This window comes from Panulirus ornatus, chromosome 12 (assembly GCF_036320965.1).
Source record: "Panulirus ornatus isolate Po-2019 chromosome 12, ASM3632096v1, whole genome shotgun sequence".
Classification (NCBI taxonomy): domain Eukaryota; kingdom Metazoa; phylum Arthropoda; class Malacostraca; order Decapoda; family Palinuridae; genus Panulirus; species Panulirus ornatus.
Window position 1 is genome coordinate 61,560,345 of NC_092235.1, and position 27,360 is coordinate 61,587,704.

Sequence of the window (27,360 nt, forward strand, 5' to 3'; positions counted from 1 at the left end):
ACAAATTTATCACGGGCTGAAATCAGCTGGAACTCTCTCTCCCAAACTGGTAAAAGTTTCAAGAAGATTTAAAGAAAATCACGTACCAAATGCCAGATTATGTGATCTCAAGGTTTTTTCTTAAAATGTTGGTGATGATACTAAGCCTCATGCCTTTTACTCATGTAATAGCATTAAGCTTCATTTTCAAAACTGAAAATAAGAGACCATCCAGGAATCACAATGCTTCCTACACAAATGTATGAAATTCTGATCTTGAAACCTGCTCAGTCAAAATGCAGCATTTACTTCATCATAGAATTGAGTATTAAATCTTTCAGTATTTTGAGGTTTAGCACTAGTTTTCACAAAAGGAAAAAATATTTCAAAGGTTACAGCAGCTTGGCTATGTTGTACATCAGCATACAAAAGGGGGCAATGAGACCATCAAATATAAATTTGCAAAGACAAAACAGTTGGGAATTAACTTTTTTTTTTTAATACAAGAGCTGCAGTTCATAAGCTGGCAAAGATGTTAAAAATAACTTTCTCCTAGTGTAGGCAAGAAACACCATCTAACAACAGATAACATGAGCCTACTAAGAATCAGTTGTACAATGCACCTACTGCAGTAAGAAAATCCCCCCCACAATTATGGGTTTCATCAAGGAATAAGCAACACCAAATTCAAATAAGAAATAGCATCTGCTCACATACTCAAGTTTTCCTGTTGGGAAACTGCTCCAAGAAATATATTTAAAGAATAATATACTTAAATTTACAAACATACAACAGATCTCTGATTTTAAGAGCACTGTACACAACTGTAATTATTTCAGCTTGTGAAAACAACTAACTACACAACATAAAAGTATGGTCTTGGTAATATCAAAAGCAAATTGAACAAATCTGAAAAAAATCCTATGTTATCTATGCAACAGCTGTCACTGGCTGACACTAACCTGCAGTCAGAGCGAGTACAGTGTCCATTTTGGAAGTCATGGCAGAAGGTGAGCCAGGAACTACGCTGTTTTTTACTGCCAGGTTCAGGTTGAGGATGGTAAAATCGACATTCATCTCCACGCCTGCACATGTTGCGGAGAAAGTCCCGGCATACAACTCTACCTCCACTGTCATCGCCACCAGGGGCACGTACTGGACTTCTTTTTCGACTGGAGTCATCTGGACCTAAGTGGGAGCGGCTGGGCGACCTAGGATGATAGAATTTGCAGAGAGCTCCACGATCACATCGGTTGTTAAGGAAGTTGCGACAAACCTCTTTTTCATGCTCTCGATGACCAGACTTATCATCATGGCCATGCCGTGCCCTATCTCTGCCTCGGTGTTGGTCATTTTGACGATCGCGTCCATGATCACGATTCTGAGCAGGATCTACCTTTTTCACATCCTTTCCAGTTTTCTTGACATCTTTCACATCTTTCAGGGGCTCTTTCCCTCCTTTAGAAACAGTCTTATCATCTTTTTTCACATTTTTCTCTACCTTTATTGGGTCTTTCTCAGGTTTCGCTTCAGGAGCAGTTATAGGCACCTTCTTCTGCTCCCCTCCTTTCGGTGACAGTTTAGTGGCCATTACGCTGGAAGCAGAGGGATGACCAACTTAGCCAAACTTGCTGTCATTCTGGACAAGACCAGGGAAACACAACTACAAGTAAACGCCTCCCCATACACTCCACATCAGCTAATCATCTGAAAATAACAGGTCCGTGAAGAGAAAGGAGGCCTCTGGTGAAGTTACACCATCGTACAAAACTACGGATGCAAATTTTAGTATACATGCAACTTGTAAAGTGTATCAAGAAATTTGGATATGCAACTTTGCAAAAGGGTTAATCGATCATCAAGTGCAATTTACGTAACCGTGGATTACTGAATCAACTGGTAACTTGATACCCAGGCATTATCAGTAACAAGGCAAGTGTTCTTACACTACAGCGTGGAATCTATAATTAAACTTTTGCTCCAGATATTTATATGTAATCTGAATGGCCAGCCATGGTAAACAAACATAAATCATTATACAATTTAATGCAAATTTATAATTTTCTTAAAGCTGGATTTGGTATTCAACCTGATGACTTAAAGCCACGGAAAAAAAAAGCCAAAGAGCTTATACGGTCATCTTGATATCACGTAGGGAAACTAAAGGTGTAATGAATATAAATGTAAGCTTTGTAGTTAAAACCCTCAAGCTCCTTTCTCTACAAATGAACCATGCTTAGACTTGTGACCTGAAAAAATACACACAACGGGCTAAGGACATTTAACAGCTGCATTAGACTGGCACAGTTTTAGCAACCGCAGCAGCTGATTGCTTCAGTGATGGCAATGTTATGGCTTCAGCAGCAGCAGCAGCAGCAGCGGTGGTGGCGGTGGCAGCAGCAGCAGCAGCAGCAGCAGCAGCGGCAGCAGCTTCAGCTCCATTAGCAGCAGCAGAAGACCCATTTGCACTTTTGTCTTCAAGAGCAAGGTAACCTTTTGCTGAAAGTGCAGCAGCAAAGAACTTCACTTTCAACAGCAACAATCGACTGGCATGTCAACAATCTCAGATAGAACAGTTGTTGTAACAGAGAAGAAAATTGGAGTAGACACATGGCAACAGCTGCATTAAACCTGTCTGGTGCTCTTCAGATACAGAACAGTTTATCAACTTCTGCAACAGCAAAGGCAGAAGCTTACAACTAGCTGCAGGGTAGTCTCCTCTCTCTCTTCCAAGAACTGTTGGTGAAACTGCTAGAAATTGTAATAAAATTGTCATTTTAAAACAAGAATAAGAGTACACACCAGAAATGATAGGTTCACATGTATGATTAAACCAAATATATCTGCTGTACTATAAATAAAAATAAAATACCATAGAGTAAAGACATACTCTCCATAAGGATTTTAATCTAGCTCAGAATGTAGCAATGGAGGATGCATATGATAAAAATGGAATGAGTAATGGTGATGATGCAACGATATATATACCTGTCTTATACTTACTAACGGAATGGGGTTCGTATGTCATATATGACATGCGTTAATGCTATAATTTTTACTATCTCTTGAATGACTGTACAGGAAAAAGCTTGTGATGGGTGGGTAGTACTATGAAATGAAGCTCGTGAAATGAAACAAATAAAACGATGCAGGTCTTTCCATGATAAGGATCTCATTGTATGAAATGTTTAAGGTCTTCGTAAGTATTCATAATGAGCAATGCAAGACAGAAATGACTGTTCTACTTTACCTCTATTGCTACAATTGATATTTGAATAAGTTTTTCCTCATCTGCAACACTTGGATTTACCCAATGGTTTTAAAACAGTTTCCTTCACCGTAAGATTTTCAATCAAAATAATCATGGTCATCCCGTATTTCTAACAAAATTCTATAAAATGGAATGTACACAGTACTGCATTCATATGTTTTTTGGTTAATAACAGCTTGATATTTCACCATTCTTATCAATTTCAGTTAAGTAAATTGAAACTAATTCTTAGTACATTTTGATCTATCACCTTTTTCCTACAAACTGCAATTTTCATGGTTTTACATGATTGCAAGGTGTGTCTGCTGTCATCTGTAAACTGTGAGACAGATTTGGAAAAAAAATATATCACATGAAGTTTACTTTTTCAGCAGATAATGGCTGTTTCAAAGGACCCCCTAAACAATTAGAGCATGTGGTGTTAAGGAATGAGAAGTAACATATTTAACTTTAAAAGGACAATGACTGGAGAAGTAAGGAAATATAGTATGGCATACTGAATGAAGGACATAGAGGAGAAGACTGCACACATCATCTGTCTAGCTGTCACGTAAAAGTACCAAATCTTGAGCCTGCCTTCCACAGCCAAACTCTACATGACTATTCCATGGTGTATTTGACTTTTATATGACCTGATTCAATTCAATGACAGCATTTCCTCCCCTACATGACAAGCAGATTCGATTCCCTATATATGATGCACTCCTCTCGCCCTCCAGAATGTTCAGACAATGATATCCAAAAGTCTTCATCACTTCATCCTTCCATTTCCTTCTTTGGTCTTCCCCTAACCTTTGCTCCTTCAACTTTTGATGCACAGATCCTATCAATCAGTGATTTTCATTTCATCCTGTCCACATGTCTGAACCATTTCAGGACATGATATGGCAGGTGTACTGTAAACCGAAATTTGTCGAAATAAGGTGGTTGAGGATGCAGCAGGCCAGGTGTGAAAGCTATATTCCATATTCCACTGTGTACAAACAAGTCTACAATAAAAAAGATGAAAAGTTGTGAAGATGAAATATTTCAGCAGCATTATTTTGTATACTCAGAAATGTGATCACAAGACACTGTTAATAATGGTTAGTCTAAAAACACTGATGTAGGATCAGGATGTAAGAGGTAAGATAAGTATTGCTGAACATAAATGATCTAACACCATGAAAGAATTTCTGTGGCATTTTAGGTTGCAAAGCTGGTAATAGTTTTAGAAAGACTTTTAAAGACTAAAGAGGATGAAGAAACAATTTCCCATATGCTGGAGCTGTAATCCACTGCAGTGCCAACAGTTTCCATCAAAGCTAATTACAGATAGAATGCATTACATGTATAAGTAAAGAAAACAAAGTTTTCAAATAAGTTTAAGCAACTTCACTGACTGTTCATTTGAAGAGACTATTAGTCATGGTACATTCAAAAATATCTACATAGGAAAAGTGTGCTACAGAAGTTCTGTGACAAAGATGGTCTTTACAGTGCTTTTAAGGCATTATTCTTTATAAGGTTAGTGCTTCCCTATGATACAATGGCTGCAGCTTAAATGAGAAAAAATATTCGGACAGTTTTCAGAAGAAGGTTTAGAAGTCTGGTCAGTGCAATACTGGCATCACCTGAACGAGGAATTTTTTTTGGGGGTAATATGTAGTTAATGGAAATAACAAAGCATAGGACAATCCAAAACAAATCAAAATATAGTTGTGATCTATTATCTGTTGCAAAGATAGTACACCTGGACAGAAAAAAACATACTGATGAAATGATGATGAAGGCTATTTGTTGTAAGTCTTTGATGAAAAGACTGATGTGAAATTTTGCTGAAGGCTCTTAGGTTATCAAGAGCAATTAAAGTAAGGAGTGTCAGCTTCAAATATGATTAAAAAAAGACCTGCAACATAATAACCCGGATGAAATCCAGTGACATGTTTGATGTTACAATGTGTAATGCTATGTGATGGATGTTTGTTTACAGAAATGACTCAGCTGAGTTACATCTCTGAAATTTAAGCACAATATGAAGTCTTCATTTTAAGCATTGGTTGTTTGTTGGCAAGTTTCCAGGTGGGAGGAGTTGAAGAGCTTGTAAAGAACTGAGGTTCATCGAAAGGTATGCTTCTTTAAATCTTGTGAAGGAATACCAACTAGGCGAAGAGCTTTTTGAGATGTACATTTTGGAGTACAGACAAATCATCGTAGATATAAAATTTTGGAGAGAAAGTATTACCCATATGAAGGGTTGTGTGTTTGCAAACATGGATTCAAGTGAATCCGAAGGGATGGGTGTTTGCAAACATGGATTCAAGGGAATCCAGTTCCTTACGATATTTCTATTGTAGTAAGGTCAGATTAAATAAAAGAAGAAACACAACAGCAGAGTTAAAGTTTCCTTGCTCAGCTATTTATGCTATTGGAGTATGCATAAATAGAAACCATTATTTTGGGAAAAAAAAATTACTTGCAGTTGTGAGGGTGTAATTAGTGATTTTTTATGCTGTAGTACACAATTAATGTTAAGGTTAGACACACATTTCTAGTGACTACATCAATGACTGCATTTAATGCTGATCTCATTTTACCTTTTTTGCCTCCCTGTCTCCCAAATACAGTATTATAAGAGAGTCTACCGTTCTAAAAGGCTTGTTAATAAAGATACAGGAGGGAAAGACAGAGCATACTTACTTATGAACACTTATGACAAGATTTTGCAAAGAGGTATGACTAGTGCATTGCGCTCACTACACAAAAATCTAGTTTAAGTATGAAGAACAAGTCATGTGATTTATGTGCTATCAAGTGTTCTGTGCGAGATGTACATCATTATGGAATGAATACCAGTAGCCCATATGCGGGTGAGGCAAACAAAAACAAAACAAAACAAAACAAAACAAAATGAAACTTGGCAGCCATATAAATGCTACCTCACTATGCAGATGTCACTAACCCTTCCACATGACTAGAACAGGTAGTCTAACAACCTGAAAGAGCGAGAGAAAGAGTACATACCTACCAACAAGTTAAAGGGGAAGGGGGCACACCCCACATCTTGCTTGCTGGATAATACCATTTCTCGTAACTGCAGTCATACATTTTAATTCATCCAGGACTAACGTAAACCATAAATCTCGTCTTTAATCATCTTTTATGCATTCTATTTTACTGCTGAAACAAGGAAATTTTCAGTTGATATCATTTTGATATGTTCCTAGCAATCATTCTTGACGTAATCTTCCTTGTGAGGATGCTTTCAGCTTGATAATGTTCCACATTATGTCTTCTGCTTGATTCCCATGCGTATTTCACTTTTCTCTAGACTGCATAGTTCGTCTTCCAAAATCTTGTGATAATTCACAGTTCAAACCATCAATTTATTTTATGGTAGCCAAGAAGTCATGGACAATGCCCAACATATACATGTAATCAGGCAGAATATTTTAATTCACATATGTATCACTAAAGACCAGAGCAGAATTTTCACTAATGAATTTCTTTTTGGCTTTTTCTAATTTCCAAACACATGTTCATTGTTCTTGAGAGAGTGGGAAAAATGAATTCCCAAATGCCCTTTTCACTATATTTTCAGAATACATGCAGTGAGCTTTTACCCTTCTTTGGACATCATCAGACTAATCACACTGAATCTAATAAAATCCTGGAGAAAGCTGTGAATTCTGAGACAGCAAAAGGAGACTGGAGCCTGTATGTATGGGTCATCAGATCTCATGTCAAATCAGTGATATGGAACCTTCCCTTCAGTGCTCTTTGATGATTGAAAGAACCAAATAGCCTTAAGCTTCTAACTTGACCTGTTTGCTGGTTGTTGAGAAAGCCAGGTACCCATTTATCAACAATCCAAAGGGAAGGATGAACAACTGGGTTGGGTGCGGGTTGAATACAGCTCTTAGGGTTCTAACCTAGGCAGGTCCATACGCAACTCATGGTCAGTAACGCTACCCACAACACCAAAATCATATGGTGTTTCTATTTTCTTTCCATCATTTGAGCTTGTAAAACATTACAATGTTTGATATAAAATAAGAAAATAATTGTAGATAATCAAGGACAAAATACTACTAGTTCTCATTAGTGCTATTACCAAATCAATCTACCAAACACCGAGTTCATCCTAAATACTGAAATAGTAAAGTGGAAGAACATTTCTTGCTTACGAAATGAAAGTACATAATAATAATAACAACAATAATGATGGTAGATCAACCAAGAAACATGATATAGTCTTCAACTTACCCAGGGAGAATCAGGTTTTCATTTTACAATTTCAACAGTTCAGATGATAAGTGTTTGGGAGACCAGTCTGGTGACAGCACCAAGACAAAATAACATTCTTTTCAATTAGCTACAAATCTTTTCCTGTAAAACATTGTTCTGCTAACTCAACTGAACAAAATATTACCAGTCCAGATAACATACTACGTTATTCTGGTACATTTCAGGAATGTTTTTTTTTTTTTTTTTTTTTTACTCTCCAGCTCCTACAGCTATATTCTCTTGTATTTTTCTAAATATGTACATGATCATCAAATTATCACCAACTGAGAACCTTCTTCAGAGAATTCTGTATGAAAAATGAAAAAATAAAATTTACTGTATTAGCTTATCAATTATAAGTTGAATGCTTTTGCAGTCCAGAAAGAGGTATGTAAGAATTCTATCTCTTTAGCTATTTTCTTGTATATTTTTCTAAATATGCAATGATTATTAAGTCAAGCATTAGGGAAGACCTTTCTCAAAGGTACAGTGTAGAAAAAATATCTTACAAATGCAAATGACTGGGAGGAGGTAAAACTTTATTTCACCTAATTTTTCCAATATTTTCTTAAATATGTAAAGAATTATTACTTCATGCATTAGTTAAGAACATACTGAAGAGAACTGGGTAGAAAAAACACTATCTATATCTCTCATGCCCATTCCCCCAAGAATTCCCTCAATTGGGTGGTCACGGCAAAAGCCTCCATAACTGGTAAAGTCACTGCTTCTTATCCTTAATAGGCAACTGGCAGAGGGCAACTCTACCACTGAGTTTCTAAAGGCATCTAGCTAATGTTCCTACTGATTACTTCTACCTAATGTTCCAATCTCCTAATATTACCAAACGCACCCACCTAAATATTCCTACCTGCTACTTCTACCTAATATGTAGTTAGAACAGGAAATACAAATACTACCATGAACATTTATAAGATAGATAAGAGACCAAGGGAAGTACTGAAACCATTAAACAGGATGTAGACTAATGGAGGACCTCCATCCACACAAGGAGCATGACTTCATGATGTCTCTTCCTATGTGATCAAAAACAGAAGCCTAAATAAAATAACACAGTAAATGAAAAATGTAATTTACCATATCAATCATCGATTATAAGTTAAGTGTTTTGAACCCAAGTCGATTCAAGCATTCATGATACAAGGCAATTATTACTGTTACTGCCAATTTTTTCTTCATTTTTCCGAGTGTAAATAGTTATTAACTTTTCCTGACTATATGTACATATTACATATATCTAAGATCAAATTTTTTTCGAAATCAGAGAGGCTTCAAGGGCAATATTTGGAGTATTATCAGGGGCCCCTGGTCACTAACCCTGTACTGTCTTCACAATGAAAACCACAAAACTGAAAGTTGCACAACTGAGATTCACAGAATTTCCCACTCCCTATTGAGTGAAATATCAAGACAGTAGTGTACCTCTGTTTTGCTGTGATGGAATGCTGAGGTGAGCAACTAAGGGCTGTCTAGCCGAGCCATTTGGAGAACAGTAGGGGATGAAGGAGGGGCTTGAAGTGCATGGCAATGGGAAAAGGGAGGAAAAAGGTGTCAGTGGAGTTCAGGCCTTGGCAAGCAGTTTTTAAAAGTGGCATAGTAATCTTATATTAGGTGAAATGTTGTAGAAGACTGTATCATCAAATGATCTATGTCATAGTTAAGATATCCAAACTGAGGAAAAAATGAGTAATTGATATAAACAAGTATATATGCTTGCTTCACTAACACTTCCTTGTTCCAAGACTTCTCTCACACACTACTTGTGCCACTCCAAGAAGTAGGTTTACTGTACTGACAAATGCTTCAAGTCCCAATTAGGATATTCAAACACAAAAAAAATGACTAAGAGAAGTACATAAGTTTATTTTTCAAATAAAATAAAGCTTGTGCTTTTCCTCCACTGCTCTTTGCTCCAAACTAACCTCACACTCTACTTGTGCTGTGGGATGCAGATGGTACTAGGCCAACAAGAATCAGCACTGTTCATGAGTCCTCAATGTTGACAGTGATGCAACTGAGGACCTGAGTGATGTATGGGTGGTCTATGGAAGACTACTGGGGCATGCAACATGGTTTACGAACACTACACTTGGTGCACAATTCAATACTGTTGCACAAGAACCTTGTCTCAGCAAAGTATGCCAAATGATATAAGTCCTATGGACTATGTGCAACTATTGTGCTGGGGCTTCACTAGCTTGGCACCATCCTGTCATGCAAACATCTATCATTAATCATTATATCTGACCAATTTTCCTGCCTTAGGTGAAATACAGTAAAAGTGCGATCTTGATTTTTTAATAGGGGCTCCTTTTATTAATTACCCAGGCGTATGATGATTGGCATCTGAAGTAGGGAGAGAGCTTCTAGCATTCTTTGGTAACCCATACCCACACACCACACACTCTGTCCTTAAAAGCACTCTATCTAAATGACATTGAGTTATACATGAGATTATCATCATGGCTCTACCACAATGGGGTCAAGAAGTGCTAAATTATGGCATTACAGAGGAAATGAGTATCCTACACTATGTGTAAGCCAAGTTCACTGATTCTGGTGAACAGCACACAAACAACTTGATATGCTTTAGCAACTCCTGCCTCAAGGAGCAGCAGCCTGGGTATGAATGCCAAAGGTGAAAACAAAAACAGAAGTTTCTCCTGGGACAGGAAGAAGAAACAGCAGTTTGCTCACCAATGGGATCCGAATCTGGCCTTTCAATAAACTAACATGTAGTTCACAAGCAACCTCAAATTTGAGGATGAGGCCATATCAAGTGGAAGGTTTAAGAATATCAATGGTGGTTATAAGCTCTTACATCAGATAAAAATGCAGTAATTCTTATCTTTTGAAGACAATTTGGCTGAAGTTTTTAAATGCCTTGACATAACTGAAAATATTATATAATAAAAGATGCTCTACTAAGAGCCCATGAGCTAACTGAAGAACAAGCCAACTGCCAATTCATAAAGCCCATTTGAGGGATAATGAAACTGCCACCAGTCTGGCCCTAGATCCCAAGGCCATTTGTCTAACTGGCTTGCAGAGGCTTATGTGTCCAACTTGGAAGAGGGCATGGAAGATTTAATATTAGACACAATTAAAGAATCTGTGTACAAAGATGATAATTACCTATTTCAAGTTGGACTGGGTCACATTTTTCCACATGATCCAAAAAGTCTATGCCCACTCTGAGGCATAAGGGTACACGACTCACTCCCATCTCCAAACCCCATAAGTCAACTGGCTCCTCAAACCATTAGTTGAATTACCTGTCTTAACTGTCATGCTAGATAAACAAAACCCAGTTCCAGTGAAGCTACCCGCAACATGACTTATCATGCCAAGGAGATAAATCCCAGCTCCATTAAAGCCACCCACAGCCTTACTGGCCACCTTAATGGTGATTTCCACTGCACCACCACCCACACTAATAAACTATGACCAATTCAAAAACTTGCTTCTAGGAACACAACACTCCAGACAAAAATATTTACGTGCACTGAGCAACTCCTCTAGATAAATATTTATGCATTGAGTTTTGCATCTGTATTTCAAGACTGCATGCTAGGCCTGGTTGGTAGCTGAGGGGACAGTATGCAAGAACCTCATTCTGCAATTAGTTATCCTTCAGCCATGCCAATAACACACATTCTCAAGTCTTTTCTGAGAAGAAAAGCTGTATTCAGAGACTAGGTAGATGATCCTGAATTGCTAAGAACAATGTCAAGATATTGCACGGAGAAAGATTTCAAGAATACTGGCTCTTCCAGCACTGAAAGTTGAGGAAGACAAAGCAGAGGATGTTTCCAGCAAAAGTGGGGACAATGTTGCCAGCACATGCCTGACCTCAACAATAATGTATTTAATTAGTGAAGATTGTAATGTTGCTGGGGCAAAAAACTGAATCATAAAGGAAAATATTCATTATAAAAGATAATGTTATAATAATCAGTAGTCAAGTTTTTGGTGAAGGTAAAATAAATGACAAATATGCCAGTGGCAAATCACTCGACACTCAGACATTACTTCCACCCTCTTTGAAAGAAAAAGACTAAACATATTTTCTGAAGTGACTTAATGTTACAAGAATCTTTCAAACTGTTGGGTTAAATATGTTTTATAAATAACTTGATTTTTTTGGGTACGAAAAGAAAGTTTAGTAAAAAGTCATGAGATTCATGACAACCAGTATGCTTTTGCTGCTGTTACGTATACTCCATCTCCTGCTGCACTGCCAACTCAGTAGCAAGCAATCACTTAACCCCTCATGTCTATTCCAGTATCAATGGGAGGTGATGGTCACAATCAACTGCTGTTATATATGTACTGCTACCCAATTCAAAGTGCCACAATTCCTCAGCAGCCCCAGCCACAACATGCTCTTATGCATCTAACAGTAATACCTGCTACGTCTTTGGCCATGCCACACCACTCTAAAATAGCCTTTAAAAGTATTTCCTACACCCTTCTTCCAGAATACACATCTTGGTTATATCCTTTAAAAGTATTTCCTACACCGTTCTTCCAAAATACACATCTTGGTTAATCACATGTAGTCAGCAAAGTGTAGATGTAGCAACACCTGCTTTCAATCTGCAGCATGCAACATCAGTGATAACTCCTCAGAACACTTTTCTAATGTATTCACTGACTTGTCCAGCAGAAGAATCATGTACAGTTGACAGGTTTCATGAGTAACATATTGGAACATATATCCAGCTTAGACTCTAACCATCCTAGTTGTTTTCTAATATTTTCACCGTGGAATGTCTCTTTTGTGATCTATTCCTGTCTGTTGGGTATGCAAATCTTTGAGAAGACTGACCTTGCCAGTAGATAATATCAAATAATGCTGTACTGTTTTCTTGAATCTGACTTAAAGCATTTTTTTTTATAACTCTAACTGCCTCATTTAGTTTCTGTTGGCTTGACAGGTAAGTGATCAAAGAGCATCTCTCACATCAGCTGTTTTTTCTTTAGAAAATTCTTAGCAACAGATACTGTTTGGTTGTCTGCATGAGAATTTCCCGTAAGTGTCCTCTTCATTTCCTTTCAGTCACTGTTCAAGATGCTTGAATCCTGAGAAAATGTCAACAATGGACAGATTGACTATTCTGATACAGAATGAAGTGGATTTACTTATAACTTGCTTATAAATCCCAGAAATGGGTGGTAAATGAAGTTTCTATTTTTCATTCATGTAATAAATCAATATAAGTTATCATTTACAAATAATTATTAATAAAGCGTCACATGGACAGTATTTTAGAACATCTGTGCACAAACGACCATATGTGTAAGCATATCTCTCGTCTGCATAATTTGCAGGTTCTCCATCTGACAACCATATCAGTAACTATGAAACCATTATGCTTACTTCATAGGCTGCAGACTCCATGTCTGTCATGCATACTGGCCATGGAGCCATTTCATATGGTAAAAGAGGATTCACTATCCAGTGATTCAACTAAGCTTCCAGTAGCAAATCTCCAACATTATGCATAGACAATGTATACTGTTCAGAGAATACAATAACAGATGGGGAACATGAATATGAGCAGAGTATAATATCAAACAAGATAACATAATGCAATAATTATGAAGGGTATTTAGGGGAAAATATAAGGTTAAATACTGTAAATCTTGTTAAAACAAAAATCAGCTAAACCAACAAAAACATCACCTAAAATATCAGCTGAACCAACAATAGCATCACCTAAACCAATGAAAAACTTGACCTGGTGCCTACGTTATTTGAGAAATACACCAACATTATACTTGCTTGCTGCTAGGGATTGAATGGCCACTCGCTGTGTAATATGTTTGTCTGCATCCAGTCCACTTACGCTAAAATCAATCAAGGATGACTCATAATTGACATTTTTTCACGACTATTTGTTGTTATTACTGCTTCAAACATTTAGCAAAATTTGTTTGGTTAGGTTTAACCTTAAGATAAATCCTCTAAATGCTGGGAAGATTTGATAAGAATTTCAAAGAAGATTTTATAAGAATGTCAAAAATTCTGTTGATATATCAGAATATTATTCTGAACCTTCACATTATTCTTAAATCACAATTACTATCGCCTTATTAATATCGTTGTCTAAATCACAATGCTGAAGGTCAAGATATGCATCTGTCATTTTCTCTAAATAGTACACTAATACTGTTGAAGGAAATCACTCAATATAGAGAAGCAACAGCGATGTGAAGCTACACTAAACTTTTAAGAGAAAAAGCTCCACATCATCTGCCGAACAAGTGTAACTACAATACCATTTTCAATCAATTCTGTACAAAGAAATAGAACACCGGAGTGATGGTTCACCATACCAGCACAGCTTATCATTATAAGACAGGCAGAACCCAACCTCTCGTTAACAACCATATACCCCACCTCACAATTAAAAATAAGGAGTGCCCCGGTAGCATATCCTAAGCCTCAAATAATGTCAGGCCCACCAAACCCTGACCCATCCCAGCTTCCCGTCAAGACGGGTCTCACCAGTGTTAATGCCAGGCACTCGTGCACCCCCCACCACCCTCCCTAAACCCTCGCCTATTAGGCCAAACTAACCCACGCCTAGGCACTTATCACACACCCGTCTTCCCACCTCGGTTTCATGGCTTACTTTGAGTGTACGTGCTCTTATAAAGAAATCTACGCGAGGGCCGTCCTATGTGGAGCGCGAGGAGGTGTGTGTGGGCGGCGGCGTCCCACAACAATGATGCAAGCCATGCCGCCGCGTCCTTCCCGCTCTTTTGTATAGTACACGATAATGGCCTCCACCGCCTCACCCTCTGTTCACAAGTCATCCAATATGACTGCAACGGAACCTACAGAAATGGGGCATTAAGCTCGTACGAAGAGGGCCGTAAAATGGTGATGCCTTGCCTGAAAATTTTCAAGAAATAGAACTCAACACGTCAGCCATTACCTGATCTGCGCCTTCCTCGCGTAAACAACCTGGCGAGTGAAACTAACTCTTGAAAAAATATTTTTATTTCGACAACAGAGGAGAGAAACGGAGGGTTAAAGATGACTTACTGAGGGAAAAAAATCAAGCATATCAAATCTGACGCGAAAAAGAACTCTGAATGAGTATTGTACGACATATGTGATCATGGTCCAATTCTGGGCGGGGGTTTGGGAGGCATTGGCCCGGGCTCCACGGTCATGTAGGTTGCTGATGAATCACATTATTCCTCCAACCATGTCATTTGGATCAATCGGTCTCCTCCAGAACACTACATCTGTTTGTAGTGATTCCTAACATAGACCCACAGTGAAAGGTCACCGGAGAACACAACCAAAAAAAAATTATTAGAAATGATGTGGCCAGCGTTGGCAGATTTTAAATAGGGAAATGTCAGTAAAAACAACTCTATAAGCTATGTAACCTATTAAATCAACATCTATTGCATCTGATGCAACTTAATGTCATTAGTAATATGTTAATGCAGAGGTTAAAAAAAAAAAAAAAAGTACTTTAATGAGATACTTGAATCCGCAAATCCACGAATGCGCGTCACGAACGCAGGGTACGAATGTTTGCCTCCTGGTGACGTCACGGGCACAACATTATGACTATAAATATACACAGATGATGACATCTCCAGCTGCCATCTCCAATTCCTCCATTTATCGCCTTTTCCTTTAAGATGGATGCCTCTTACGCATCCCCCGATAGTGAAGAGTCAGATGATGAGTGGTTTTTTGAGTCTATTAAGAGGTATGAAATGGTTTTGCATCATATTTAATAATGCCTTAAGTTAGATTGGCAACTATGTAAGTGTTCTTGGTTTCCTTAATTATACCATGAGATGGAAAACAGAACAGACAGATGGTACTTTTAATTTAGTAGGCCATTTAAGGGTTAGAGGTTACTCAAATATCGCGATCCTATAATCTTTGAAAGTATATTAAACTTTGAAATTAGATATTTTGAATTAGATATATGCTAGAGATTAGGGAACTTGATTGCTTTTTTTTTTCTTGTAACTCGATAGTGGGGAGGGCTACGAAGGTTGGCTTGAATAGGCCTTTTTGTAAACTTTAAGTAAACACCTCTACAAAATAAATCCATGATAACCAAACAACTTGAGTTTAGGGAACGAAATTTATATTTAGAGATGTAAGAGAAAAATACTAATGACATTACAGAAAGTATTTTACGTACTTTTCTCTTACTTAATTTCTTATTATCTCTGGTTTTCACATCACTCCCCACTTCCTGCTTTATTATCATAGAATATAAAACTGGATCAAGTCATTCCCTACCAATATCATATTTTTTACTTTATAAATCATTGAGAGATATTGCCAACCTAGTAATTTTTACTTTATAAAACATTTAGAGATATTGCCAACCTAGTAATTTTTACTGTATAAAACATTTAGAGATATTGCCAACCTAGTAATTTTTACTTTATAAAACATTTAGAGATATTGCCAACCTAGTAATATTTACTTTATAAAACATTTAGAGATATTGCCAACTTAGTAATTTTTACTTTATAAAACATTTAGGGATATTGCCAAACTTGTAATTTTTACTTTATAAAACATTTAGAGATATTGCCAACCTAGTAATTTTTACTCTATAGAACATTTAGAGATATTGCCAACCTAGTAATTTTTACTTTATAAAACATTTAGAGATATTGCCAACCTAGTATTTTTTACTTTATAAAACATTTAGATTTGCTTTGTTATGCACAATTTGTTGCCTTGGAAAATTTACCTGAGTTGGTGGTGTTAATTTCATTACCCTTAGCTTAAATTTCAACTACCAGGTATTCTTCAGTTTTACTTAGGGTAATTCACTTCTGATATTTTTAGCCATTCATTATCACTGTTTCCCTCATTTGCAAAGTAACGCCAAGAATAGACGAAGAAAGGCCGCATTCGCTCATGTCCATTCTCTAGCTGTTACGTGAAATGCACCGAAACCACAACACCTTATGCACTGCCAGGCCCCTCAGACCTTTCTGTGGTATACCTTGGCTGCTTCACATGCCCTGGTTCAATTTTTTGGCAGCATATTGACCCCTGTGTACCATTTTGTTCCAGTAATTCTATCCCATGCATGCCTTTCACCCTCCTGCAAGTTCAGGCCATGATCTCTCAAAGTCTTTTTCACCCCATCCTTTCATCTCCAATTTGATCTCCCTGTTCTCCTTGTTCCCTTTACCTCTGACATGCATGCATTCTGCCATTCCTCAGGCCATGATACATACATACAGTGAAAATCGTAACTAACCAAACAGCAACACAGTCACTCCATTTTTTAAGAAATACCAGTAGATAGATGGTTGTAATTAGTAGAACCATTTTTAGGTATTCATATTCTTGGTAGTTTATCATTAGATATTGTATTAGTCAGAACTTTGAGGGTAGACATTCTCACTGCCGTGAATAATGCAACAGAACCAGAGTCCACTATCTACAGCTAAGCCCCACTGGACCATGTCATGGTTTAAGTAGATTTGTATCTTTTAATTTTTTCCTGGAGCAAATATATGTGTCAATGTTAGTGTAGTGATTCAGTGTTTTCCTTTTTATAATTTTTCCTCTTCTTATTTCACAGGTATGAGGACTTGTCAATGTATGATGTACAAGGCTTTGTTTCTTGTGCAACATTTTGTGACAGTGACAGATTGCTTTTAGCTGTTTCTCGAGGTAAGCTTTTTTTTTTTTTTTTTTTTTTTTTTTATACTTTGTCGCTGTCTCCCGCGTTTGCGAGGTAGCGCAAGGAAACAGACGAAAGAAATGGCCCAACCCCCCCCCCCCCCCATACACATGTACATACACACGTCCACACACGCAAATATACATACCTACACAGCTTTCCATGGTTTACCCCAGACGCTTCACATGCCTTGCTTCAATCCACTGACAGCACGTCAACCCCTGTATACCACATGACTCCAATTCACTCTATTTCTTGCCCTCCTTTCACCCTCCTGCATGTTCAGGCCCCGATCACACAAAATCTTTTTCACTCCATCTTTCCACCTCCAATTTGGTCTCCCTCTTCTCCTCGTTCCCTCCACCTCCGACACATATATCCTCTTGGTCAATCTCTCCTCACTCATTCTCTCCATGTGACCAAACCATTTCAAAACACCCTCTTCTGCTCTCTCAACCACGCTCTTTTTATTTCCACACATCTCTCTTACCCTTACGTTACTTACTCGATCAAACCACCTCACACCACACATTGTCCTCAAACATCTCATTTCCAGCACATCCATCCTCCTGCGCACATCTCTATCCATAGCCCACGCCTCGCAACCATACAACATTGTTGGAACCACTATTCCCTCAAACATACCCATTTTTGCTTTCCGAGATAATGTTCTCGACTTCCACACATTTTTCAAGGCTCCCAAAATTTTCGCCCCCTCCCCCACCCTATGATCCACTTCCGCTTCCATGGTTCCATCCGCTGACAGATCCACTCCCAGATATCTAAAACACTTCACTTCCTCCAGTTTTTCTCCATTCAAACTCACCTCCCAATTGACTTGACCCTCACCCCTACTGTACCTAATAACCTTGCTCTTATTCACATTTACTCTCAACTTTCTTCTTCCACACACTTTACCAAACTCAGTCACCAGCTTCTGCAGTTTCTCACATGAATCAGCCACCAGCGCTGTATCATCAGCGAACAACAACTGACTCACTTCCCAAGCTCTCTCATCCCCAACAGACTTCATACTTGCCCCTCTTTCCAGGACTCTTGCATTTACCTCCCTTACAACCCCATCCATAAACAAATTAAACAACCATGGAGACATCACACACCCCTGCCGCAAACCTACATTCTCTGAGAACCAATCACTTTCCTCTCTTCCTACACGTACACATGCCTTACATCCTCGATAAAAACTTTTCACTGCTTCTAACAACTTGCCTCCCACACCATATATTCTTAATACCTTCCACAGAGGTAAGCTATATGTGGTTTATTATGTGTTCTCAGGGTTATCATTAGAAGTAAAAGGAGGACAGGAATGTAAGAGGAGAATCTTTTATACTTAGAATAAGCTCAATATATATCCATATTAAAGTCTGATATTGGATGTGCATTTCATAAGGCTCAGTGAACTTGGTCTCTGCCTTCACACACTTTTGGATATCCTGAATCAACAAATATCAGTGATAGGGATAATTGCAGTTCAGTTTGCTGGTGATACTTGTTTCAGTACAGAAGATAGGATTAGTGAGATAGTTCAGCAGTTACCTTGTCGTCATCAGCAGGACCTCATTTTGAAAAGCTCTTTAAAGACGAGTGTGAGAGAATTTCTAGTGTTGGCTCTAAATTACACAAATGCTGTATTTCCCTTTCATACATCATGTTGGCTGAATTGTTTAAACACATTTTATTTTTCGACTGAAACCCAGTAAGGAATTGGAAGATATTTCATTCAGTTTAAGAGAATAAGGACTTTTATCAAGTGAATACTTTTTAATACATATGTTTCATGATTTTTATTTCTGCAATACCTGATGACATTTTCCCATGTCAGTAAGGTAGCATAAGAAACAAGAGAAATAAGCCTTTTAGGGAAACTCTTGCTTGGCTCCTTCCTCTGTTTCCACTTTCAGAAAGTGATAAAACATGAAGGAAGGATTTCCAGCCTCCTTGTGATACAGGAGGAAAGGATTTTCAGCTTCCTAGTAAAACAGAAGGGAAGGATTAATCAGCCTCCTAGTAAAACAGGACAGAAGGATATCCAGCATCTAAGTGAGAACAGGATGGAAGGATATCTGGCCTTGTAGGCAGTATAATGTCTCTGTGATCTAATAGTTTAGCAAAGTGTTGATTTCCTTTTCCTTTTCAGGTATTATTTTTTTGATCTATAAAGGAACTTTCTGAGCATACATGGGATAAGCTAAGGGTACAAAATGCCCTTATGCCTGTCCATTGGTTTGATTGTTTTGGACAGTTCTATTTGGATTCATGTAAAGCAGAGCTTTATCTGGCTTTGTTCCATAGTATGTGAATATCTAACTACTTGTGATCACTTACCAGTGGTGGTTTAAGGAGCAGCTATTCAGTAAATGTTTGGGTTTGCTATGTTAAGGCTTAGAAAAAAGCCACAAAGTATGTTTCTACTTGGTACTGAATAAGTATAGATATGAAGCTAGATATCATATATTACTTTAGAACTGAAGGTGTAAGAGTATTATTGCATTCCTTTCATATATTCTAGAGCACCTACATGAAGTGTGGGAAGTGAGCATCCCAACTAAGTTAATCGCTGGGAAAGATGCTGGACTCACTAGGAATCGTGATTTTAGTCTTCTTACAGCTGGTTACACTGAAAATCTAGTGAAGGAGGTAAGGAAGGCTTAGGCCAGAGTAGGTATGAATTTGCAGTTCAAATCCTTGATTTGAAAAATATTCCAAGAAATGAATGATCTATAGATGTTTTGATAACATTCTCCTCTGTTGTGTAAGTAATTTTCAAACTGAAGATTATAACAATTTTGAAAACTGATTACTGATATTGTATGATGTCTGTTTACAAATATATATGGATATATCATATATACCACTACCATCCTGCCTTAGAAACCACCTTTTATGGGGATCCTTTGCTACTCAGGGAGCTTGCCACATTGACTGGGTGTGACTGCAGGTCAAGGAGAGTGGTGGTGTATTGAATGTCTTTGTGAAGTGTGTGCAGGACAATTTAGGAGGAAGTTTTCAATGTCTTTAATTATGAAATTGCATTTTGGGCATGAGGGGGTCCTGTGGTGTGCTGAATTGGTTCTTGCACTGTTTAAGATATAGGTGGTATCAAGATCACAGATGAGAAAATGTAACTCATATATGTCTTGTGAGTGTAGTGTCAGGTGAGTGTTTATTTGCTGGGATGATGTTCAACACTGGGTTCGGAGGGCAATTTTTTTAGTGCTTGTTGTGTCATTTTAGTGTGATTTGTTAAGAGTTAAGAGTAGATGAAGGTTTTAGAAGGAAGGTGAATGAGAAGTATAAGGAAAATAAGAAATTCCTTTAAAAGGAGGTAAAAAAGGGAAGAGGTGGATGTAAATGTGGAAATGTAGATACGATAAGTATGGAAGGGGAGTCGCTGAATCAAAAGGAGGAAGTGAAAGGAAAGAGTTTTAAAGAATTGATGAATGCAGGAGAAGGTGAGTTGGCAGTCGTTACTCGCATGGATATGGAGGATGGAAAGAAAAGGATACAAGAGCAGGGGGGAGGAAAAAAGGGCAGTAATAAGGTTGAAGGTTGGAAATGCACCTGGAGTGGATGGGATTGCAGCTAAAATGTTAAGTATGGAGGAGGTATTGTGATGGAATGGGTGCATTTGATATGTAATTTAGTGTGGGAGCAGAAGGAATCCTGAAGATTGGCTGGTGGCTAAGGATGTGCTTAGGATGTATGTAGCAATAATAGGGAAATAGGTCTGTTCAGTATACCTGGAAAAGTATACACGAGTGTCCATTAGAGTGATGGAAGTGACTGAATGCCGAATGAGTGAGGAACATGTGGGTTTTAGAAAAGGTAGGGGGATGAGTGGAAAAGTATTTAGTGAAAGATAAGAACCTGTATGCAGCTTTTATAGATCTTGAGGAAGCATATGGCAGAGTCAAGTGGAATGCTTTATAGGATGTTTTAAAGATATTTGGGAAGGGGGACAACAATTGGGTGGTGTGAAAACCTTATACAGAGGAGCTAATGCATGGGTAAGAGTGGATTGAGAGTTGAGTGAAAGATTCAGTATAAGTATGGGTATGAGGCATGGCTGTGTGGTGGCACCATCTTTTTGATGATATATGGATGGAGTGATCAGAGATAAAAGAAAAACTAGAGAAAAGGGGTATAGAGATGGAGTGTTGTGATGAGGTATGGTGGCAGTGACAAACCTGTTTCTGAATGATATTGTGTCATTTGTTTTTTAAAGAGGAGTTGCAGAAGGTTGCAAGTGTATTTTATGATATGTGTAAGCACAGGTGATTGATATGAATGCAAGTAAAAATAAAGTAATGGTCTTTGAAAGGAAACAGAGTAATGTATAGATTTTGCAAAGCCCTCAAGAGCAAGAGAAGAAAGTGTACTAATCTGTGTTATATATTTGGGGGAAGAAAGACTGGAAGAGGTGACAGAATTTAAGTATTTGGAAGCTATTTTGAGTATGTAAGAAGGTATGGAGGGAAAGATAAGGGAGAGAGCAGTAGAGGGTAGTAGAGTCTCTGGGTCCCTTTATAGAATAATGGAGGGTAGAGGTATAGGTATGGCAGTGAAAAAAAAAAAGTATTAAGGGACAGCATAGTCTTCCTGACCCTGACATATGTGGCTGAAACATGGACATGGGATGAATCATAGAGGTAAAGAATCCAGGCTGTGAAAATGAGAAGCATGTGGTATGACAAGATGGAATGAAGAATGTGATGAGGGGGTTATGAGAGATTTGATATGGCAGGGAATCGAAAGAAAATGTGTTGTAAAGTGGTAGAGTGGGTGAAACAACACTTTTGGATGTATAGAAATAATGGAGGACAGGGAGTTTACAAGGAGAGTGTATGGTAGTCTGAAAGGGGTTGACATGAGAGGAAGACCACTTGTGATATTGGGAAATAGAGTGGAAGAGCATTGGAGGAAAAAAATGGGGTTCGAAGTGTTTGCGAGGGAGACATGCAGGGACAGGGATAAGTGGAGACTATTTGCCATGGCCACCCCCTTGATGGGAGTTCTCGAAGGAAATAGACATCAAATATATAGATGGATAGGGAGATACATGTTAAGAAATATGATTTATGACTGAAAATTATATCACAAAGTAGAATAGATTGTAACCATTTATGGATGAGTGAGTGACACCAGTGGCTGCCCAGTTCAGTGTGGATGTAGGTCCAGGGTACCTTGCAGTGTTGGTTAGTTATGATTTGAATACAGGCTTATTTGGTTTAGTTTCACTTGTAGGATCCTCTCTTATAGCCAAAATCTAATTAATTGACTAAAAGTGATTTGAGATGTTCTTTCCTATATTTCCTGCAGTGTTCAGGAACTCATGTCTTCTTTCCTAAGTTTCAAAGAATATTTTCCTTTTTTTACAGATGTTGTATGTGTCATCAAATGTTGTAACTTCAGGATCAGATGGTGTACATTTATATACCATTCCACAACCCAAGGATGACTCAGGTATAAATTAATTCAAATTTTGTTAGCTACTTTTCATCAGTTATTTTCAATTACTTATAAAGTATTAAGGTAAGGAGTTTTAATACACGTGAACAAAAGTTAGCATAGGTTGAATCAAAAGATAGAGATTATTTATCATATTAACTCTGTGGAGAATAGGACATGCCAAGATCAACCTAGAGTATAGTGTGTTGATTCACTCAGAACTGCATTTGGTTTCAGAGGAGTACAAAACAGGATAAGTAAGGTTCATCAGTCATGTGTTTTTTTTATTCCATACTTATCTTGGTGCCTACCTGTAATGATTAGGGCCTCAGCTGCCCATGCCATATCAGCTGACATAAAAGGAAAGTATTTACAGCTGGCATCTTGGTACCTTTTTATAGGATGTCTGTTGATAGGCATTTATCAACATATTTTGTAATTAAGAAAAAAGTAAATTTTGGCACTTTTTGTTTAGGAATTTTGATTTTTGAATTATCATCATTGGTGCTAATCAAGGTAGCAGTTAGGGGTTTATTTGCTTCAGAATTATGATTCTTGAAATTTCATTATAGGTGCTACTCATAATAATAAATAGGGGTCTTGGGTTTAATTATTGTATTTTATGCTAATTCTTGGAATTATTAAACTGGTTTCGTATTATGCTTGATAAAGTCCTTCATTCAGTGTGGGAATAGAATTTTTTCTTAAAGTGCTTTATGCCCATTTTTTTTGTTTTTGTTTTGCACAGAATCTCATAACAGGTGTTGCTCCACATCTTGAACAAGGAGCTGGGGATATTAAAGGATGATAGCTTAGTAGTACAGGTCTTCATCATATAATCTAGTTTAGTAACAAAAGTATTTTTCTTGAGAATACCTTACTGATACTTTTAACAGAAACTATCCTATAACCAAATTGACTTGGAGACAAAACTTTTTCTTAGTAAAAGATGGTTTAGGAAAGGAATATTTTGAAAGCTCTACTCATTTGAAAATATTCTATTGTAAGAAAGATTTTTTTCAGTTAACATGGGTGTAATGACATGCATAATATTTGGATAACATGAGGGAAAAAAAATATTTCCTAGACCCCCATAAAACCAAGATGTATGAACAAGAATTATTTTAGTTAAGAAAGGTTTCATTGTACAAGATGAAGAGGAAGATAGTGTGAATAAGTATCATGTGTATTTATGTTTCAAGATGTTGAATCAATAGATGTGAATTATTTTTTGTTAGATGATGTGCTTTCAGTTTACTGGGGAACTGTATAGTGCTCAGAAAAGTATCCTCAGCTTTTATTTGTTTAGGCTGATAATTTACTCATTAGGTGAATGAATTTAGTTTATGTGGTATAATGCTTAGAAACTTTTCCTTAATTCTTCTCTTTCTAAATTTAGAAATGAGCTAAAGTATATTTTAAGAACTGAATTAGATCCTTCTTAAAAAGAGATCTTTATTTAGTGTTTCTTTTGAACTATTGAATTTTTTTTTTTTTTTTTTCATACTATTCGCTATTTCCCGCGATAGCGAGGTAGCGTTAAGAACAGAGGACTGGGCCTTTGAGGGAATATCCTCACCTGGACCTCTTCTCTGTTCCTTCTTTTGGAAAATTAAAAAAAAAAATATGTATCATATTCTTATTTCATTGCAAGTGTGTGTAAATTCTTGGCTGTGTATCATTTGATTTGATGTTATATTAAGCAAGGATTAGTTTTTATACCCATATAATATAAAAGATATGTATATTTTTAGCTATTCATAGCACAGTATGGACAAGTAAGCTTTCTGAAATAGGATTTTTTGTATATTTTAGGGAGACTATACTAAATTGGATATTTTAGGGAAACTATACTGAAATGTGGTGTAAATCTGTGAATGAGAACTAAGTCCAAAAGTAAACAGTGGTCAAGTTTTTAGAGAAAGTCTGTTATCACTTGATTATACTGATAAAGTTTACAAGATTGCTTAGGTATAACTACAAATGGATAACACAGTACATGGTACTTTATACATCTGATATTCATATACTTGCAGATGTGATTTCTTTGACTAGTACATTGAGAAGTGATCTGAGGGATTCATCATTAGCTGCTACAGATAACAGCATTTATTTTGGTGCATCTCTCTCCAGCATCTCCAGTTTTGATCTGAGCTCTCACAAGTCATGGAATCTCAAAGGAATTTCAAACATCTCAGCAAGTACCTGGAGCTCTGTGGATGTGATAAGCAATATGAGTTATGTATCTGAAAGGCTCTTCATAGGCCTAAGAGACAAAGGAAATGTACTTCTGTATGAACCTAGGGTTGGAATGGTTATGCAAGAAATAGAGCCACCAAAAAAATTTGATGAGAAGTGGACAATGGATGTAAATCATGATGGATGTGTTGTAGCTGTTGCTAATGCCAGTGGTGACCTAAATGTGTATGATCTGAGAAATGTCAGCAAAGCAATATATGTATGTGCCTTGGAGGTGCAGGAGAAAAAGAACATTAACCATAAGGTGTGCATCAGTCCCACTGACTCACTGTTATCAGTGTCTGGTTATGACACATATGTACAAGTTTTTGATTTCAAATGCCCTGAGGTAAAGGGTGGATGTATTTTTACCCATGATGGTCATAGAGGAAGTCATGTACAAAATGTTTTAACACATTTGTGGCACCCATCACAGGAGAAACTTTTGTTTTCAGCTGATAACACTGGTAAGCTACAGGGCTGGAGATTTAAGCAACTGCAAACCTGAAATAAAACTGCATCATATTACCATTTATCAGTAATATTTGATTGGAATTCCTCGTATATATAATTCCAGTTACTAAATTATAGGGAGCTACGTTTGTTTACATACTATTCAGGTACATTTGACGACAAATCTGGATCTCAAGATGATTTGTAGTTTGGAGTTCAGGCATATCAGGCAAGTGTTCATTGACAGCATTTGCTGAAATTTTTTCTTGGGATTAATCAAAAATTGAAAAATATATCAACCTAAAACAATGAAGAAATGGGCATTTAGATATCAAGTAGTTTCTCCACTCGTCATTTAATAGGGATAGGTGTTCCGTGGCAGAGGGTGTGCTGGACTTGCTGTTGTTTCCATTTTGACAGCTAGTGAATATCTGCTTTTTGTTGGCACACTGTTGAATTCTTTTGTTAACAGACACTATCCTTTGCCAACATGACTGTAAAGGAAAACACATCATTCAAATTTAAAATAAGTAAGTGTCACATTCCATATATTCCATATATTCCATATAATTTGTTTATGGATGGGGTTGTTAGGGAGGTAAATGCAAGAGTCCTGGAAAGAGGGGCAAGTATGAAGTCTGTTGGGGATGAGAGAGCTTGGGAAGTGAGTCAGTTGTTGTTCGCTGATGATACAGCGCTGGTGGCTGATTCATGTGAGAAACTGCAGAAGCTGGTGACTGAGTTTGGTAAAGTGTGTGGAAGAAGAAAGTTAAGAGTAAATGTGAATAAGAGCAAGGTTATTAGGTACAGTAGGGTCGAGGGTCAAGTCAATTGGGAGGTGAGTTTGAATGGAGAAAAACTGGAGGAAGTGAAGTGTTTTAGATATCTGGGAGTGGATCTGTCAGCGGATGGAACCATGGAAGCGGAAGTGGATCATAGGGTGGGGGAGGGGGCGAAAATTTTGGGAGCCTTGAAAAATGTGTGGAAGTCGAGAACATTATCTCGGAAAGCAAAAATGGGTATGTTTGAAGGAATAGTGGTTCCAACAATGTTGTATGGTTGCGAGGCGTGGGCTATGGATAGAGTTGTGCGCAGGAGGATGGATGTGCTGGAAATGAGATGTTTGAGGACAATGTGTGGTGTGAGGTGGTTTGATCGAGTAAGTAACGTAAGGGTAAGAGAGATGTGTGGAAATAAAAAGAGCGTGGTTGAGAGAGCAGAAGAGGGTGTTTTGAAATGGTTTGGGCACATGGAGAGAATGAGTGAGGAAAGATTGACCAAGAGGATATATGTGTCGGAGGTGGAGGGAACGAGGAGAAGAGGGAGACCAAATTGGAGGTGGAAAGATGGAGTGAAAAAGATTTTGTGTGATCGGGGCCTGAACATGCAGGAGGGTGAAAGGAGGGCAAGGAATAGAGTGAATTGGAGCGATGTGGTATACAGGGGTTGACGTGCTGTCAGTGGATTGAATCAAGGCATGTGAAGCGTCTGGGGTAAACCATGGAAAGCTGTGTAGGTATGTGTATTTGCGTGTGTGGACGTGTGTATGTACATGTGTATGGGGGGGGGGTTGGGCCATTTCTTTCGTCTGTTTCCTTGCGCTACCTCGCAAACGCGGGAGACAGCGACAAAGTATAAAAAAAAAAAAAAAAAAAAAAAAAACTTAGGGATAGCATGTCTCTGAAGAGGAACATAAACAGAAAGTTCTTTGTGTTTCGGGAGAAATGGAGGTGCTTATACAAATCTTCATGATGGAGGTAAATGGAAAGCTATTTATGTGATACATAAGCAAGCAGTGCTTTTTACAAAAAACACAAATGGTGGGAGATATAAATCATGTCAGAGGAATAGTTATGACAGGATTATATTAAACTTATTTCAGGGCAAACAAAATGAAGTGTAACAGTCGTTGTTAAAGCAAAAGTGGCACGAACAGTTCATGTAATCAAAGGAGCAGTG

The 27,360-nt window shown here is 37.6% G+C and overlaps 2 protein-coding genes across 5 annotated transcripts in view; one reads left to right on the top strand and one right to left on the bottom strand.

Moving 5' to 3' along the window:
* Nucleotides 1-14,517, bottom strand: part of LOC139752104 (uncharacterized) — a 38,891-nt gene extending 24,374 nt beyond the window's left edge. The window contains exons 1-2 of one of the 3 annotated variants that reach the window (XM_071667997.1): nucleotides 14,485-14,517; nucleotides 942-1,574 (exon numbers count right to left, since the gene is read on the bottom strand). In XM_071667997.1, the coding sequence (XP_071524098.1) occupies nucleotides 942-1,570 (629 nt within the window). In that variant the 5' untranslated portion in view covers nucleotides 1,571-1,574; nucleotides 14,485-14,517. Of the gene's footprint in view, nucleotides 1-941; nucleotides 1,687-14,178; nucleotides 14,416-14,484 lie in introns of those variants that run through there. The other 2 variants (XM_071667996.1, XM_071667995.1) reach the window with 2 other exon arrangements.
* A 595-nt stretch (nucleotides 14,518-15,112) lies between these two features.
* On the top strand, nucleotides 15,113-26,374 carry LOC139752105 (WD repeat-containing protein 73-like). 2 transcript variants are annotated; one of them, XM_071667998.1, is made up of 5 exons: nucleotides 15,115-15,279; nucleotides 17,137-17,228; nucleotides 19,772-19,899; nucleotides 22,641-22,725; nucleotides 24,747-26,374. In XM_071667998.1, the coding sequence occupies exons 1-5, from the start codon at nucleotides 15,209-15,211 to the stop codon at nucleotides 25,454-25,456; spliced, it is 1,086 nt and encodes a 361-aa protein (XP_071524099.1). In that variant the 5' UTR covers nucleotides 15,115-15,208; the 3' UTR covers nucleotides 25,457-26,374. The 2 variants fall into 2 exon arrangements, with proteins under 2 accessions (XP_071524100.1, XP_071524099.1); XM_071667999.1 differs by lacking the exon at nucleotides 17,137-17,228 and having other exon boundaries at nucleotides 15,113-15,279.
* The last annotated feature ends 986 nt before the right edge of the window (nucleotides 26,375-27,360 follow it).